General features: G+C 38.7%; 1 protein-coding gene across 4 annotated transcripts in view; it reads right to left on the bottom strand.

The window, feature by feature from the left end:
• Scai (suppressor of cancer cell invasion) overlaps positions 1 to 19770 on the bottom strand; it is a 158716-nt gene that overhangs the window by 82992 nt on the left and 55954 nt on the right. Inside the window, exon 1 of one of the 4 annotated variants that reach the window (XM_005382479.2) lies at positions 15048 to 15149. The exons of the other annotated variants lie outside the window; for them this stretch is intronic. Coding sequence (XP_005382536.1) covers positions 15048 to 15067 — 20 coding nt within the window. The 5' untranslated portion in view covers positions 15068 to 15149. Of the gene's footprint in view, positions 1 to 15047; positions 15150 to 19770 lie in introns of those variants that run through there. 4 annotated transcript variants of the gene reach the window in all.

Genomic DNA, 19770 nt, shown 5'->3' with positions numbered 1-19770 from the left:
ATGAACATTTCCATAGAAATTTCAAAATTTCTATATTTTAAAAATAAACAGGAGGGAAGCCAGGAATATACCTCAGCAGCACAGTGCCTGCCTGGCAAGCATGAGGTCCTGAGTTTGATTCCCAGTACCCAACCCACCAAAAAAGAATAAATAATTAGAGCAGTAGCTAGATGTGTAAAGCCCTGGGTTTGGTCTCCACCAGTACATATACGCATGTATGCACACACAACAGCAACAATAAAAAGCCAAATAAGTAGTAAAAAAAACCTTTTAAGATGATTTATTTATAATAACATCAAAATTTTTTTTAAAAATCAGGTATGTAACCATAAACACAATGCAGATGTACAAGACCTCACCACAGAAAACTAATTATGACACATTTATTATGACTGAAAACCTTAAAATTATAGATATTAATTCCCCTAAAATTAATTTATAGATTTAATGAAATATCAATCAAAATTCTAACAGATTTGTTTGTGGAAACAGACAATTCTACAATGCACATGGAAATGCAAAAAGCTGTGATAACTAAAGTAATCTTCAAGAACAAGGTGGGGTGGCGTGAGACTTCGATAAAGCTCCAAGAACAAAGAATGTGACAGTTCAGGTAGGCTGTCAGCTTGCTTGGGAGCCACCCCGAGGACTAACAAGGCACACTTCGGGGTGTGTCTGAGTGAGCCATGGAGGCCTGACCTCGGGATCAGAGCCCTGGCCCTCTCCTGTCTGCCACGGCTTCCCTGCCTTGCTTCCAACACTCCCCGGAACTAAGGGTTCTTTCTGCTGCATCAGGTCCTTCTGCTACAGTGTTTCTGCCTTGGAGCCTGCCGACCATGGACTGCATTCACAGAAGCACAATTTTTAATTGTCAAAATTTGACGCCAAACATCGATAGACAATGAAAGAGATAAATAAGTAGAATACTACAGCATAGTGAAAATAAACATACTACAGCTACCTGCAATAATAATAAACTAACATAACATTGGGTTAAAAAAAAAGTAGACAAAGAGTACATTCTATATGATTCAAAAACAAAAGGTTTAAGACAGACAAAAACTCTGTACTTTGGGATAGTGTTTGGGCTAGTGGTTAAAGAGGACATATGAAACAAGAGGGGTGCTAACAACATTGTACTTCTTGACTTGGAGTTAACACTGTGAAAATTCTGAGTTATTATTTATGTATCTTTGTGATTGTTATTCTTGAATAAAAAGACTTTTAAAAAAAGAAATGAAGGAAGGGATGAGAAGAAATAGCAGTTTCATATGCTTTTATAAGTGAGTTTATCAAACATTAAATCATATATAAGGCGCACGCTTGCAATCCTAGCACTCGGAGGCTGAGGCATGAGGATCTTTGTGAGTACAAGACCAGCCTGGGCTACAAAGTGAGCTCAAGGCCAGCCTGAACTGCATGGCGAGACCTTGTCTCAAAAAAAACAAAAATAAAAAAATAAAAGATATATAGCAATGAATACATTTGCATCCTAAAAATCATTTTAAGGAGATTAACATAACCCTGACACCAAAACCAAAGAGCACCAACGAGAAAGCAAAATTATAGTAAGTCTACATTCTATAACCTGCCCTTCTATTCTCAACTGTTTATAATATTAATAGGACATCAATAGTTTTATTTTTAATATTAAAAGTAAAAGAACAACTACATATTAACAAACAGACAACCATTTACAAAGCAGCACAAGAAGCCAGGCATGGTGGCGCACACCTGTAATCCCAGCACTTGGGAGGCCGAGGCAGGAGGATCGTTGTGAGTTTGAGACCAGCTTGGGCTACAAAGTGAGCTCAAGGCCAGCCCAAACTGCATAGAGACCCTGTCTCAAAAAGACAAAAAAACAAAAACAAAAACAAAGTAGCACAAGAATAATACAAGCAATACTGAATTATAGACAAGGTGACAGGGAATTAACAATGGTTGTTGTATTACATATTGATAACTTCAAAGTGGTTACTCAGGAAAACAAATATAGACATGCAAGATTGATCAAATAATTAATCATTAACTGTTCCTTTCAATAAAGCAATATAAGACCGTAGTACAACTGTTAGCTATCCTATATATACATATATACATAATTTCCCCTTCTTTATTTTCTCTTTTCCCTCATCCCAGTTGCTCTTAACTTTTGAGCAGTTTCTTTTCATTTCACAATGTTTATCATACCTCCTAATTTTTATTCACTCTTTCAGGTTCTTACATTAGTGAGACAGTATGTTGCTTACACATGCAGGTATGGTCTCTAGTTGTGACCATTTACCTATAAAAGCCTCGAGTTTATCTTTCTTTATAGCTGAGTAATATTCCATTATATAAAAATGCCACAATTTTTTTATCCAATCCTCATTGGAGGGACAATTGGGTTGCTTCCACAATTTAGCTATTACAAATTGCGCTGCTATAAACATGGGTGCACATGTATCACTGTGATACGATGTTTTCAGATCTCTGGGAAAATACCCAGGAGGGGAATAGCTGGGTTGAATGGGACCTCTAGACCTAGTTTGCTGAGGAATCTCCATAGTCATTTCCACAGTGGTTTCACCAATCTGCATTCCCACCAGCAGTGGAGAAGAGTTCCTATTTCTCCACAGCATTTGTTAATGGTTGATTTCTTAATGATAGCCATTCTTACTGGGGTGAGATGAAATCTCAATGTTGTTTTAATTTGCATTTCTCAAATGACTAATGATGGTGAACATTTTCTCATGTATTTATTTGCCATTTGTATTTCTTTATCTGAGAAGTGTGTATTCATCTCCAAAGCTACTGTAATAAAATCAACATGGTACTGGCTAAAAAACAGACCTGAGAATCAATGGAACAGACTGGAAGAAACAGACACAACCAGAAACACTCAGCCACCTAATCTTTGACAAAGGGGCCAAACAAGCTCACTGGAAGAAAGATAGCCTCTTTAATAAATGATGCTAGGAAAATTGGCTTGCCACCTGCCAAAGACTGAAAATAGACCCAAGTCTATCACCATGCACCAAACTCAAGTCAAAATGGATTACAGATCTCCATATTAGAACAGAAACACTAAATCTATTGCAAGAGAAGGCAGGTAAAAATCTTGAAGACATAGGGGTAAGGCAGAGAGTTTATGAACAAAAACCTAACCGCAAGGGAAACACTTCAAAGAATCAACAACTGGGACCTCATCTTAGTGAAAAGTTTTTGCACATCTAAAAAAATCATCAGCAGAGTAAAAAGAAAACCCACACACTGGTAAAAAATTTTAGTTGACTGTCCCTCAGACAAAGGTCTCCTATCTAGAACATATAAAGAATTAAAAAACATTAACCTCCCCAAATTCAATGACCCAGTCCTAAAAGGGACATCAATAGTTAAGGATTTAACATAAGGCACCAGACACAATCTCACTGGCCTACTAAAAAAATAAATGTGAATTCAGATTTACGAGTAAAATTAAATTATGTGGAGAAAATACATATGGGCTTCTATAAACAAAGTCAGTTCAACAGTTATGGGAATAATAAAAGTAAACCCCAAACAGACATCTATGTAAATTAAACTGTGTCTCCCAAAAAGATATGTTGAAGTCCTAGTCCCCAGTACCTATGAATGTGACATGACTTGGAAACAGGGTCTTGACAGATGTGATTAAGATGCAAGGTAAAATGAGGTAACACTGGAGTATCCAGTATTCTTATCCCACGAAGAGATGCAGGGACAAACACACAAAGGAAAATACCACAAGAAGACACGCACAGAGGAACAACAGCTATGTGAGGACAGAGGCACAGATTGGAATTACGCAACCACAAGCCAGAAAACAGTAAGGATTGCTAACAACTACCAGAAGCTAGGAGAGGGGCGCAAACAGATTCTTCTCAGCCCTTAAAAGGAACCAGTCTGCAATGCTGGACTCCAGCCTTCTGAACTGCAAGAGCACAAGTTTCTCTTGTTTTAACCTACCCATTTCTCGTTTCTCATTTCAGCTTTAATTTACATAACTCTGATTGCTAATAAAAAGTTCAATGCCCTTTCCTTCCCTATGGCAAGCCTAGGAAACTAATTTCTTAGATATATAATACACAAGGTCCTCTCACAGATTACAAAATGGGAAAATGAGAAAACAGCAGCAAGTAGAGAAAACTGCTCCAAGACCGGTTCTTCTAAGTACAGAAAATGTGGCAAATTACTGAGGTGACTTGTTGACAACTTTTTATATGAAGTCTTTCAAAAAACAGAAACTGCTCCTTGGAATTCAATTCTGAGTAAGGGGCTGGTAATATAAAAGTCTGAAAGACTCTGGAGAGCAAGTGATATCAGTATTACATTATACTAGCAAACACAGAACAGTCTCAGTGGCAATGCAAAGAGCCCTGGATATGAAAGAGAAGCTTGAGTATTCCTATCGTAACTGTTATTCATTATGTGACGGTAAACAAAAACCTTTAGTGAACAATTTTTGGTCAATCCACAAAAACAAACCATTTATACCTGTCCTGCCAACCTCAGATAACTGTAGTAAAAAAAAAAAAAAGAGATTATTAGGTGTGAAAAAAAGCTTCAAAAAGCTACACAATATGTATCACTAAGGGTTGAAGGGCAGGGAAGTGAATGGAGGGGAATCAAGATATATTATGTACAGGTAAATTCCCTACGATGAATGTGATCATTATATATTTAAAAGTATACCAATAAAATTAATTTTTAAAAAGTATGTATCACCATTTTTTTTTTTTGGTACCAGGACCAACTCAGGACCTTGCGCTTGCCAGGCAGGCACTTTGCCACTGAGCTATATCCCCGGCCCTACAGCACCATCCTACTCTGTAGTTTCTGATGTTCCAAGATGATAAGGAGTATTAGTTCCTACAATTAGCCTCAAAAGGGAAACAGGCTGATAAAAATATTTAAGTACATAGGATATGTATAAAAATACAATAGCTTTGCGTAGTGGCAGTATCGTAGCCAATGAGGTTTATCCGAGGTGCAATTATTGCTAATTAAAAATACAATAAAATATTCATTCTGACAAAGAAAGGACATTTACAGAAATCACACACTAAAAGAGATCATTTTCTTAAGAGCTCAAATTTTTAAAGACATGTACAGAAATAGAATGGCTGTAAGAGTATGCAAGAACATAGAGTATCATGTTTTCTCAATCATAAAAAATTTAATATAAGCAATGTCTATTTCCATAAAGCTATTTCACAATAAAATGAACCAATGGATGTAAGCTGCCTAATAAATTACAATGGATTCTAAAATTGTTAGCTGCAAAATTGTTATAAACCCACTCAAATGGAACATAAGTTGAAAAATACCAAATACCAAAAAAGTGTATGTGTATGTGGGGGTAATGGTGATGGTTTGCCACATTTGGTGTAAAAGGAACAAGAAGCTATGCTTGGTGCAGATGGTATTCCTATCATAGGAGCAAATGATGCTGCTTCAAAAGCTGGTCCTTAACAGAGTGTGAAGCATCTTCATATATCAAGTAAGCATTAAATTATCATGAATTATACACAAATTATTTTCTAAAAACAATGTCTCTGGTTATTCCAACTTTTTTTTTTTTGGTACTGAGAATCGTACTCAGGACTTTGTGCTTGCTAAGCAGGCGCTTGTGCCGCTAAGCTATCTCCAACATATTACTGAAGTTAAATTACAACTTATACTAACTGGAGAATTCCCTAAGTACCAAACTTCTCACTGGTCAACACGTAATGAAATGGCTCACATACACCTTAGTGGTAGACAGTGTGCTTAGAGTGCACAAGGCCTAGTGCTTGATCCTAATGCCAAAAAAAAGTACCAAAAAAAACCCAAATAATACCATGAGGGCACAGAGACAGGCCATTTGTAAAACACTGTCCAAGACACTATAAAGGTATCATTTTCCCTACCCAAGGTGGAGAAAGTGATATGCTTATCTAACAGAGAGACATACAACTTCTAGTTTTAATTCCACTGAGACATGGCACAGATAACAGAAAGCTCTGCAATAAAAGGAGAAAGGCAAAAAAAAAAAAAGAAGAAAGCGCAAAATGGCAAAACACAGAGCAAAGTGAGTGCTGGTTAATCAGAGTGGATATGATTCCATCACTGCCTTGGACATTTTCTCCAGTTCAGTCCACCAGGACATCCTGGGGGAATGAGTCCATAATGACTAGGAAAAAGTGAATGCGACCATTCTGAAGTTCTCAGGGGAAGAATCCCAGTATCTGTACAGGTGGCAGTTTCACCCAGTGCCAGAAATGAAAACCAAAGATGGCAAAAGAAAGGGGATGATGAAAAGGAGATCTCTTTACTGAGAAAGATGTAGCTTTGTTCATATTTTCTTCTTTTGACCAACTAATCATATTAAGGGTTATATTATCCTGACAAATTAATGTAACAACCACAAAAACACTATTTAATTAGGAGTACAGCTCACCAGTGGCACATGCCTGTTATCCCAGCACTCAGGAGGCTGAGGCAGGAGGATTCTAGCAAGTTGAAGGCCAGCCTGTATATAGTAGCAACACCCTGCCTCAAAAAAAAAGGGTGGAGAGGGCTGGGGATTTAGCTCAGTGGCACAGCACCTGCCTGGCAAGTGCAAGGTCGTGAGTTCGATTCCCAGTACCAGAGAAAAACCAAAAAAAAAACCAAACCAAAAAAACAATAAAAACAAAAAAATGGGTAGGGGGACTTTGAAGATACCACCATGTACTACAGCAGCCACTGATATTTTCCTACTAATCTGTCCATAACTCTAATGTTTGTATTGTTCCTATGCTATTTCGTACATGGATGTATGTTTATTATTATGTGTTTCCTACAACAACCATTGAGAACAGTCAATGATTATTCAATTGGTCACTCATGTACAGCTCTATTTATTTTCTTTAGAAGCCACTTTGAAGATACCAAAGTATAGTACAATAACTACTGATAATCTCCTACCTCTTTTGTCTGTAACTCACTATTATCTGTCTATTTGTTTTCCTTTGAAACTATCTTATAGATAACAATATGTAAAACAACCACTGATAATTTCTTACCACTTTGTCTGTAATTTGGTAAGCCCCCCCATTATAATGTTATCCTTCTTTTACTCTTTAAAATTAAAAAAAAAAAGGGTAGAGGGAGCATAAATGAAAGAATAAATTAGAAAAAATGGAAAAATACAAAAAACAGCTTTTGAAAATTTATTCCTTGGTGCCACCTGTAATCCCAGCACTTGGGAGGCTGAGGCAGGAAGATCACTGCGAGTTTGAGGCCAGCCTGGGCTACAAAGTGAGTTCAAGGCCAGTCTGAACTTCACAGTGAGACCCTGTCTCAAAAAGACCAAAAAAAAAAAAAAAAAAGAGAGAGAGAGAGAAAGAGAGAAAAAAAATTATTCCTATCACTATTTTTTCACCTTGTTTATTATGGTAATATACACAGCATAAAAAAACTCACCAACTTAATCATCCTTAAGTATATAATCGCATTTCTGCCTCCTACCAGCCCCTGGCAAGCACCATTCTATTTATTTTCTGCCTCTACAATTTTGACTATTCTTTAGTACCTCAAACAAAAGCATCATACAGTATTTGCCCTTCTGTGCAAATACTGTTTGCACAGTATTTTCACCTACTGTTTCACCTACCATAATGGCCTCAGTTTTTACACATGGTATAAAACACCTATTAACATTTCCTTCATTTTTAAAGCTAAATAGTATTTCATGACAGATATATACCATTATTTCACTTCTTATTTATCTGCCACTGGCTGCCCAGGCTGCTTCTACCTTTTTTGGAGGGGGTACTGGGATTGAACCCAGGGCCTTCACACTGAGGTACAACTCCAGCCTGTTGTCATTGTTGTTACCAAAGTTGGGTTCAAACGTGCAATCCTCCTCCTGCATTAGCCTCCCAGTGCACTGAGATTACAGGCATGTACCATCATGCCTGACTGAAATTAATCCTCTTAAAGCTTCCAGAACTTTTCTTTATATCATTACTTGTATCATTATTATGTACCTCATTATTTAGGGCTATATAAATCCATCTTAAGTCATAGCTTTTGGTTAAATCAATAACTAAAAGCTTAAAGTATAAACTTTTCTATGGCTTCATTATGTAAGAAGGTATTATAATAGGGTATTAAGAGGAAAAAAGAGGGGCTGGGGATTTAGCTCAACGGCACAGTGCCTGCCTGGCAAGCACAAGGTTGTGAGTTTGATTCCTGGTATCAGAAAAACAACAACAACAACAAAAAAACCAAGAGGAAAAAAGATCAGCATACAATTGAGAAGGCATCTCAAAAAGGTACCAAAAAGCCCAAAAAGGTTGGCACCCTTAGATTAGAATGGAAAGATGATAAAATCAGGTAATCTGATCCTATTTTCCAGTGTTTCAAATCCTACCAGCTCTACCTCTCCTTTCCGTAGCTTAATACGTAAGCAATAATATAATATTTTTACAGTCCCCCTCAATAATTGGAAATCACTCTTTTTCAAAAGTTTGTAAGACTCAAAAGAAATCATTAAGACAATTTTTAGAAAACACATTTGGATTATCTACTCTATCACTCAAGAAATGATTCTAAGTATTGGATATGTACTTAATTTTCTTAGCTTTCAGATCTCTTCAACCCATATAGCTCTCGTCAAGATTCAACTAGAGCTGGGGACATAGCTCACTGGCACAGTGCCCGCCTGGCAAGCTCAAGGTCCAGAGTTTGATTCCTGGTACCCCCCCCCCAAAAAAAAAAAGATTCAACTAGACAGCCGGGCATGGGAGCACACGCCTGTAATTCCACCACTCAGAGGCTGAGGCAGAAGGATCTTTGCAAGTTCGAGATCAACCTGGGCTACAAAGTGAGTTCAAAGCCAACCTGAACTACATAGCGAGACCCTGTCTCAAAAAGAAAAAAAGATTCAACTAGACAATACTCATACTACGGCACACTAACTATTCATAAATAGTTGTGGATTTTTTTCTCCCTTTTTCCTTTTTCTTCTGCTTTTCGATGCTAGGCACTAAAGCCTGGACCTCACAGATGCAAAGTACATGCTCTAGCACTAAGCTTCACCCAGCCCCACGTAGCAGATGTTAAAACTGGTAAATTCTACTATGAATTACAATGTACTGTTCAGTTCATTCACTCAACTGCTGCTGAGAACTTCGCATGTGCTAGGTATTTTTCTAGGTGCTGGCATACAGCAATAAATAAAACAGGGAAAACCGCTGCTTACAGACTATACTTTCTAATAAGTGATAAAAAAAATAAAAATTATATTTGAAGCCACAAGAAGTACTATGGAGAAATATAGCAGGGAGGCTGAGAGAACATGAAGAGGGGCCTGGCATGGTGGTGCTCACCTGTAATCCCAGCATTCGGGAGGCAGAGGCAGGAGTTTGAGGCCAACCTGCATTACATAGTGAAGCTCTGTCTCAAATAAAACCAAAGAAGTGAAGAGGGTACTTTCCTAGCTAGAGATGGTGAGGGCCTGGGAGAAGCCACACTAGACAGATGGGGAGGAAGGGAAGAGGTGAGCAAAGTGTAGGAGGAGAGGTCTGGGTTCTAGGCAGAGTGGACCTGTGCAAAGCTGCTGAGGCTGCTGTGTACAAGGTATGAGGAAGAACAAGGAGAGGCCCTGGCTCGCAAGACAATGCTAAAGGAACCCTGGCTCTTCATAAATAAATGAACACAAGCAGGATTCGTGGCTGCTGCATTTAAGCAATTACACTAAAGGAGGCAGAGTAGAGGCCAAATCGCAGATACTCTTTCTGCAAGCCCTGCATCCTGGCATCCTGGTGTGGGACTGAGCCAACGCCTAGCAGGTGAGCTTAATGGCAGATCACCCGCAGACAGAACTTGGGCCACCCAAAGAGGCTGCCTTTTTCTAATTTGCACAAAGGACCATAAAGGCCACCTGCATCCCCTAGAGGATTTCCCTTTCAGTAGATATTAGCACATCTACAGTCAGCAGCGTGGGGTTGAGAGGGCTGTCAAAAGATAATAGACCAAGGGAATAGACCAAGTTAAATTAGATTTTATAGCAACACTCATTAAAAAGAGGTTATAATGTGAGATGATCCTAACTTTCATTATTCTTTATGTTGATATTGATTACATTTTTTAAAAAATTTAGTAAGTTAAAATAAGGCCAAGTTAAAAAAAAAATAATAAGGCCAAGTGACAGATACTGGAATTGAATTTTAAAGACCCACATACAAGTCCCAGTTGTGCCATTCTAGGACTGGGCATGTAGTGCAGTAGTACAGCACATGGGAGGCACTGCCTTTAAACTGTGCTCACAGTTCAACCTAATTTTCGTTTCCTACCTTATGTTACCACTTAAGACAGAATACTACCTTATCTTACCAGACTACTGTGATGAGTTCTGCTCAAATGTAATCATTTTTTATTATCATGTCAAGTAAAAGAGTAAAATAAGCAAATGTAATTACGCTGTAAAAAAGGTATCTAATGTTTTTATTAAGAAGAATGACCTCCTGGCTATCAACTGACTTTAAGAGGCCAGCTGCTCTGGTGTTCCATCTATTCCTGCTGCTCTAGCACACCAAGGGGTCAGGATGTGCCACAAGGACAATGATGACATCCCAAAAGCCAAGGAGGCCTGCTGGCTGAGGATTTCTCACTGAGGACCACCGTCACTCTAATCAAATCCTCTTCTCCTGGAGAAGGATCAAGTCTTAATTTTATGCCTAGCTTCTGCTCTGGGCAAACAGGAGGTCTGTCCTTGAACAGGAGGTGATAACTTTTTGGCCGATTTAGAAGTTATTAAACTGACTTAAATGCCACCACCTCCATAAAACTTGTCTGAATCAGTCCTGCTGGGAACAATTTTTCTCTGAACTCTGAAGTGACTTTCTCATGCAGCTCAGTTGCCTGTTACCATGGTTCCTATTTACATTCATTATGCCCTTACTAAGCTGTAAGGCACTTGAAAGTTACTAGATGTGTCAGATAATGTCTTTCTGGAGGACTCTGCAAGCGCCTTGAACATGGTTCCCAGACCAAAAAGGAACTGACCCAGTGAAAGCTTCTGCATATGCCAGCTATATGGCAGTGTTCTAGGTGCTGGGGCTGTGCGTTTAAGATACCAAAAATGGCCAGAAATAAGGAAAAGTGGTTACAGCAGAGACTTAAGAATTGCTAAAAGCTAGTCATCTGGAGAAAATGCAAAGAGCTGGCACAATGAGCAGAAAAAAGGTCAGTGCTCAATATTCTGCAAAAGAAAGAAGTCAGCAATTGGATGATGGTACCTGCAGAGCCTACAAGGATTTTGTGAAAACAAAGAAAAACTCTTCAAATTCCAAAGCCTTAGCTAAGTTTCTGATCTAAAAACATGCAGATCAATTACATGAGGAGGGTTCTAGTAGATCAGCAAGTACATACTCTTCGAAGGCAGATTATTTTGGGACCAACACAGAGGCAGCATGGCAGAGTGGGGAGAAGAATTGGTCCCAAACCACTCACATTTCTATCCTGCCTCTGCCACTTACTACTCAAATACAGTTGCATATTTTTAGTCAAATACAGTTGCATATTGTTAGTCAAATCGTTTAACTTGTGCGTTGTCTTCATATGTAAAGTGGGGATAACAATAGGAGCTGCTTCTTAAGTCTGCCATGAATGTTAAGTGAGAATGCATGCACAGTACTGTGTTTAGGAGAGTCTGTTACACATTAAATGTTATTTAGGTAAGATTACCATTTAATTCACCCTTAAACTGGGGCAGTTCTGGGGGGCAGGAGCACTGTTAGTAATTTCATAAAACCGCATAAAACCTGACACTGCATCAGGCAACCTGAAATGTTATGGTCATCCTATAAATAAATATTACAAAAACATAGGCGTGTATGATCAGAGAAAGCAGAATTCTCTGCTTCGTTTTTTGTTGTTGTTGTTGTTGTTTTTTGAGATAGGCTCTTGCTATGTAGCTCAGGCTGGCCTTGAACTCACTATGTAGCCCAGGCTGACCTCACCCTCACAGCTGGGATTATAGGCGTGCTCCACCACACCCAGCTTGCCTCGCTCACTTTTACGGAAGCCACATACAGGTTCAGGTACAAAATATTAACATCTCAGTCATCTTCTCTATGCCTATGTTGCCCTAGAAGCCTAATACACTTTTTGAAATTTCGTGCCATAACCATGGGAGTGTCACACCCACGTTTATTCTTTAGACTTTTTTTATTGATGAATAATTAATTCTAATTTTATGAGTTTCATTACATTTAACAATGAGAGCTTAAAACAGAAAAAAAATCACAAAAATAAAGTATTACACTTTTACTATTTATTGTTTATAAAAAAGCATCAAAATTTTCAACATTGACTAATTTTTAGTATACAAAGTCTAAAAAAAAGAAATTCCTATATAAACTATAATGAAAATATCAGTAACACTCTATAAAAAATATAATTTTTAAAACTTTTTTTCAAGAAAAAAATAATCTTTACTTCAATTATCACAGTGAAGACAGTCTTCACACATGACAGCAGCATGTTCTACACACACATATCACTTGCACTGACAGCATATGTATTTTGCTTTCATTGCCTTTATGTATGACATACTTGACATCTGGGTGGTCTTGCTGTTTTGTCAGGAGGTTCTTATTATATTTTGCAATATGCTGTCAACAGGAACATAAAATATCAATAAAGTATTGAATTCTTAATATGTATTGTGCGTTTAGAATAAACATTTTCTTATCAGCGGTGTGCTTGCTTTCAAAACCTAAAAGATAACATCATAAATAAATTCCTAAATGAACTACAACGAAAATACCAATAGCACTCAACAAAAAATCTTCAATTATCACACCTAATAAGAATATAAGATGTCAATAAAATATCAAATGTGTGATGAGTGCTTAGAATAGACACCAACATTTTCACATCAGCTGTGTGCTTGCTTACAAAACCTAAGAGATAACATCAGAAATAAAAACCTATTATGAGCTGGAAGGTAAACACAAACAAGTCTACCACAGAAAGAATCTTTGCTTCAACTGTCACACTCAAGAGGGTCTTCACACATGGCAACTACATGTTCCATGCACATGACTCACTTACACTGACAGCATGCGTGCTTAGCTTTTCTTTCCTATGTGGCAGGCCATTCTTGTCACCTCTCCTTTTCCTTTTTGTCAGGAGCTTCCTACCATGTTGTACAATGTGCACTTAGCAAGGAAATAATATCACCTATGTGATAAGTGCGTAGAATAGACATCAACATTTTCAGATGAGCTGTCTATTTGTTTACAAACATCAGAAATAAAACCCTATATGAACTACAATGAAAATACCAACAGAACACTACAACAAAAATCTTTGCTTCAACTGTCACACCCAAGGCAGTCTTCACACATGAAAATTCCATATTCCACTGATAACTCGTATGTTTACACTGATACGAGTATGTTTTACATTGATAACTCGTAAGTTTTGTTGTCCTGCCCTTTCCTGCAGGGCATAGTTTACATCTTTTTGGTCTTCCTGTTCTTGTAGTGGGCTTTTGGGATGTTGCGCCTGCCTGTTCACCTGCCAACTCACCAGAGTGGCCCACAGTTTTTTTGCATAGTTTTTCCTCTGTTGTAGATGATCTGTTATGAGTTCCAGTCCCAATCCTCTTAATTTCTCCATGGTATTTTGCACTTGCTACTTATTTTCTTTGTAAACTATCAAACTATGCCACACGTTTAAGATCAAGTAAAACACAGTCACTGGCCAATGCTTCGTGTTTCAAGTGACATCATAGCTGCTGCATGACTCATCAACAACATCTACTCTGCCTTTGGTTTTGTTGGTTTTGTTTGGTTTGTTTTCCATGTCAGGCTTCCATTTTGTTGAGGTTTCCCTATCACTATTTCCATCATGCTGCAATGTTGACATCAGCGGTACCACTTTGTTTTTCTTCTCCATACACAAGGCCAATATTATATCTTTCTGAAATCCACAGACTGTAGTATACAATTCTTTGTTTTGAAATTGCAACATTTCATTTGCAATTTCTGCTTTGTTCCTGTGCACAGTTCCTGCACCAGTCAACTTATGCTCTATTAGCAAATATAACATCAATGGGAAACCAGTAAATCAATTGTCAAATGTCACATTCCGATTAGTTTGGGAGACAGGAGCAACAAATCTATTCACAACATCATTCAGTTTATTACTCTATGAATAAGGACCTAAGCGCTGAGTTCCAGGATAAAATTCTTTTTGTTTCTTTGCATGTGTGTGTGTGGTCCTGAGGATTGAATTTAGGGCCTTGTACATGCTAGGTAAGCGCTCTACCACTGAGCTACATGCCCAGAGCTCCAGGATAAATCTCTACACTGAAAATGTAAGTATTCGTATCTACAAGGGCATAAACTTTTATGCCATACTTTGACCCATTGCTCTTCCATCAGTCTTTTACATTCCTGCAATTGCCATGAGAAATTTCTGCTAAGCAGACCTATGAATGCTTTCAGTTCAGCTGCAGAGGTGTCATAATAAACACATTTTTTAATATGGCTATTGATGCATATAGAATGTTTTACTTCTCTCTCAGCTTTTGTGTATTTCATAGCATCTTATAGCACTTCATTTATTACAATTTCCAACAATGAATGGCAGTGCTGACATTCTGTCCAATACCTTTCACTTGGCCAGGACCCTCATTATGTTTTTTTTTTTTTTTTTGGTTTTTCTCCGGTACCGGGAACTGAACTCACGACCTTGCGCTTGCCAGGCAGGCGCTTTTGCCGCTGAGCTAAATCCCCAGGCCCCCTCATTATGTTTTTGAAACTAGTTTTAACACTGGATCATTCCATTTGATTGTGTGACCATTTTGCAACCATTTTTTGTTTGTTTTTGGAGACAGGGTCTTGCTATGCAATTCAGGCTGGTCTTGCACTCACTATGTAGCCCAGTCTGGCCCCAAACTCGTGGCGATCTTCCTGCCTCCGCCTCTTGACTGCTGGGATTACAGGTGTGTAACACCACACCCAGCTATTTTGCAACATTTTTCAACTAGTCAAATATGTACTCACATTGCTGTTCTCTTCGTCATCTGAAGCAAGGTAGTCTGCAGTCCCTGTATCTGTATCAGTCAATTCTTGCTCCATTTCACTGTCACAGGAACTTTGGCTCACATGGCCAGCGTCAAAGTCATCATCATCATCATGCACCCACACCACTCTTCTGTTACAAAAACATGTATTTTACCATAATGGATCATCTTCATCATCCATGCATGAGTAATCTGATGATTCACTTTTGACCTCCTCCAAAACTTGCAAATTTGGTTTTTCATGTCCCATTGTACTGAATTGGGCTACTTCTACCACAAAAATCAAAAGAAAATTTTTTAAAAAACAAATCCTAGAGGGGTATGGGTATATTATACACTCTGTGATGCTCAGGTAAACATACGCAAAAACTGTTCCATGGAGCATAATGCGGGTGTAAAGCCTGGTGTGACACTTTTGCACACATGCACACACCTTGCCTTTCATTGTACCAAGTGGGTAAACACAAATACTGCTCCCTGTATCCCTCAGGGAGGTACTGAGATGCACAGCCCGTTAAATTTTTACACTAAAGTAAAACTTTACAGTAGAAAAGTAAGGAGTATGTATGCGACCCCCTCTGCTGTGCTTGGAGGGCTAACATAAACAAGCAGACTTCTGCTGTAAATAAATGGTTTGGCTGCAAATAATTTCTAAATGCAACTGTATTTACTGATATACCAATCGATATTAAGGCATGCTGCCCTCAAGATTACCAGCAGGAAGCTAACAAATATTGAGGCCTTGCTAAAAGTATTGGCAGAAAGATGGTGAGATGCCCTTGCCCTGGGAAGTTCCCCAACAGCTAAGTGCACGATGCCTGCAGCGTTGCTCCTTCAACAGTCCCCAGAGGCCACTGCTCAGCAAAGTTAGAAGATACTCCAAGAAACACTGAGAAAAAATGAGGAAGGCCATCTGAAAACCAGACGTAGTAAAAATGAGAAATCAGTATTTCATTATTTTACAGGGCACATCCAAATGGATTAAAACATTCTGGAAAAGTAAAATTTGTAAAAAATATCTGTGGCAGATAACTTTTTGTGTCTTTTTGAGACCCGATTTTGCTATGTAGCCCAGGCTGGCCTCGAAATCACAGCAATACTCCTGCCTCCACCTCCCAAGTACTGGGATTACAAGCGTGTACCACAACGCCCAGCCTATACCAGATAGCTTTTGATTTTGACTTTATAGTATCCATTTTCTTTTATGGAATTAGTGTTCTTTCATTAAAAAACTCAATGTGGAAGAAAACAAAAGAGAAGGGAAGGAGGGAGGGAGAGAAGAAGATGAGGAGTGGGAGGGAGGGAGACAGGGAGGCAGGGAGGCAGGGAGGCAGGGAAAAGGAAAGAACAAATCAGGACACTGGTAATTGTGAAAATGGCTCAAAGAGTGGATATGTTTCAGAGACACACATGAAATACTGACAGATGAAATGCTGTGGTATCTGAACTTTGCCTCAAGACACTCAAAATTAAGTGCTGGGACAGCGCATGCCTTCATTTAAGACCCCAAAGCTGGCTGGAAGTAAGGAAAAGTGACTGCAGCATGGACTTGACGGCCAGAAGCCGGTCACCACCTGAGCATCTGAGAGGATGTCCACATGGGGCACGAAGACCACGAAGAGGCAAGTGTTCAGGGTTCTGAGAAAGAAACTGGCAATTGGCTTGATTTGGTGGGACTTCAGGAGCCTACACGAGGTGGATGAAATAAGGCTGGCTGTGAATTGATGATTGTTGACACTAGGTAATGAGTAAATGGGAATTATTCTATTTAATTTCTGGAAGTATAAACTTTTTTGTAAGATAAAGGTTTTTTGGTACATCAAAAATATGGTCCCAATTTCATAAAAGCATCTCTATCTTTGCTCTCTGTACGCTTCCATCTGTATATAAGCATGGAAAGATATCTGGAATTATTCACATAGTTAATAATGGACATTTCTGGGTGTTAAGATTCTGGGGAACTTCATTCTTTTATCTTTGAACTTTCTACATTGTTTGAATTCAAAATAATGGTTATGCATTAATTTCTCAAAAATAATGGGAATGATATTTTTTCCCAAAACTAATGGGGTGATATTTTTTAAACAAAAAAACTGAAGTCAAATGTGACTACTGTATATGTTAAGAACAGTTAAATTCACCTGGGAGGCTGAGGCAGGAGGATCATTGTGAGTTTGAGACCAGCCTGGGCTACAAAGTGAGCTCAAGGCCAATCTGAACTACATAGCGAGACCCTGTCTCAAAAAGACCAAAAAAAAAAGTTCAATTTTATTAGGGATGTTATGGGTGATTGTTTTCTAGTTGTAATTTCCTCCCCCTTGCCCTTACTGGGGATTGAACCTCCCACAGGCTAGGCAAGTGTTCTATCAATGAGTTATATCCCCAGCCGCTTTTAAATTTTATCTTGAAATAGGGTCTTACTGAGTTGCCCAGATCAGCCTCGAATTTTCGATTTTCCTGCTTTAGTCTCCTGGGTAACTGGGTTAACAGGCATATACTACCATGTATTATTTTTAATTAAAGGTAAAATAACCAAGTACTTATGAAAAGTCTTTACCACAGGGCTTCTCAACTTTGGCACTACTGACCTTCTGGGCCAAATAATTCTCTGTTATGGAGACCTGTCTGGTACCTGTAGGGTATTCAGCAGCAATCCTACACTCTACCCACTAAGTGAACCCAGTAGCACTATTGTCATCCCATCTACTGTGAAAACGAAATGTGAAAGGCAAAATCAGCCCCAGCTTAGAATCATTGCTCTAAGCTGGGGGTCGTGGCACATGCCTATAATAACAGCACTCACAAGGCCAAGGCAGGGGGATCACTGCGAATCTGAGGATAGCCTGGGCCACACAGTGAGTTATCAAACAAACAAAAACAGTCACTGCTCTAGCAACATATATCTTTAGCCAAAGTATTCTCAATCCTGTGAAATATAAATTCTCTAATCTTTGGTGTACCCAACATACTTAATAATAATTTTCAACACCATGCCCCACCTTTCTCCTCCTTGCGGTACTGTTGATTGAACCTTTTCTATTTTTTAAGATAAAATTTACAAGTGGCTGGGGATATAGCTCATTGATAGAGCACTTGCCTAGCCTGTGGGAGGTTCAATCCCCAGTAAGGGCAAGGGGGAGGAAATTACAACTAGAAGAGGGCCTCACGCATGCTAGGCAGGCACTCTACTACTGAGCTGTAATACCCTAGCCCCATATCTTTCCTCTTTTATTGTTAATTCATTATTGCTATTCTACTTTTAGTTCAGATTATCTCAAGCAGATAAATCAATTTTGCTGCAACAGATTTTATGATTCAATAAAAATTATACTGCTTCCAACACATCTCTTTTTTAATACATTTGGAAAGCCCTAAACTACAAACCTCAAGCTATATAAAATACTGTAACTTCTGAGACTATGAAAGAAAACAAGAAAAGGTTATATAATCCCATCTTCCCTAAACTCAATCTTTGGTCAAATTAAGTAGCCCCCAAACAGAGTAACCCTCAGAAGAATGAAAGCACTGAGGATACTGTCATCACGATCTCATTTCTGACGCTCAAAATGAGATCTTCAGGCCAGCAGCATCAGCACTGCCCCGGAGTTTAACACAAACAATGAATCTCAGCCCCATCCCAAACCTATGAAATCACAGCCTGCATTTTAACAAGTTCTTCAGGTGATTTGCATGCATATTAAATCTGAAAAGCAATGATCTTATTCTTTGCATACGAATGTGCTTGAAGCTGAAGTTCAGGGGCTGTATTCTTGTAATATAGAGAAACAGGTTTCTTATACTTAGGGAGGTAAAATGAAAACTGTATAATTATAAAAGTCACAAAGTAAGAGGAAAAATTAATGAACTACACCTCTTCACCACCCCAGAAAACTATAATCTTACAAAACCTGTTTCAAAGATGAGACATTTCTTTCCTGCCTCCCCACCAAATCGTGGACCTCACGCCTGTAAGCAGATGCACTACCACTGAGTTATACCTCCAGCCCCCATATCTTTTCCGTATTTTTAAATTAAGATAAGAAATTAAAATAATAGACCCCTTTCATTAAGAAGGAAGAGTGCATTCTCCTGGTAAAGAGTAAAATTTGTCTTAACATAATAAAGCTAATTCCTAAACTTGAGTGATTATCCTGAAATGTTTAGTTTTTAAAGATACAGATTTCTGATACTTGCTTATAAGCTATTATGATTCATGAGGGCTGAGATTTTGTATTTTTTAAAACTATCTTCGTCATTTCTTATGACTAGTCCCATCTGAAAGTGATGACCTTGGGTTGAGGATGTGGCTCAGTAGAAAAGCACTTACCTAGCATGTGTCAGGCCCTGGGCTGAACCCCAGGACAGGAAGGAAAGAAGGAATGAAGGGAGGAGGGAGAGAGGGAGGGAGGGAGGAAGGGAAGGAGGGAAGGAAGGAAGGAAGGAAGGAAGGAAGGAAGGAAGGAAGGAAGGAAGGAAGGAAAGAGGAAAGGGTGGGAGGAATATAGACAGAAAAAGCAGGGAAGGAGTGAGAGAAGAAGACAAGAGAGAAAGGGAGAGGGGAGAAGAGGAAAGAAAGGAAAATCAAATCACAGTCATAACAGAATTTTCAAAAAGAGAGCAAACTGGGCATAGTGCATTATGCCTGTAATCCCAGCACTATGGGAGGCTGAGGCAGAAGGACTACAAATTCAATCACAGCCTGG

The sequence above is a fragment of the Chinchilla lanigera genome, unplaced genomic scaffold, assembly GCF_000276665.1.
Source record: "Chinchilla lanigera isolate Chin_1 unplaced genomic scaffold, ChiLan1.0 scaffold00018, whole genome shotgun sequence".
NCBI lineage: Eukaryota > Metazoa > Chordata > Mammalia > Rodentia > Chinchillidae > Chinchilla > Chinchilla lanigera.
The sequence above is the reverse complement of the archived record's forward strand: the minus strand, read 5'-3'. Positions and strand labels throughout refer to the sequence as shown.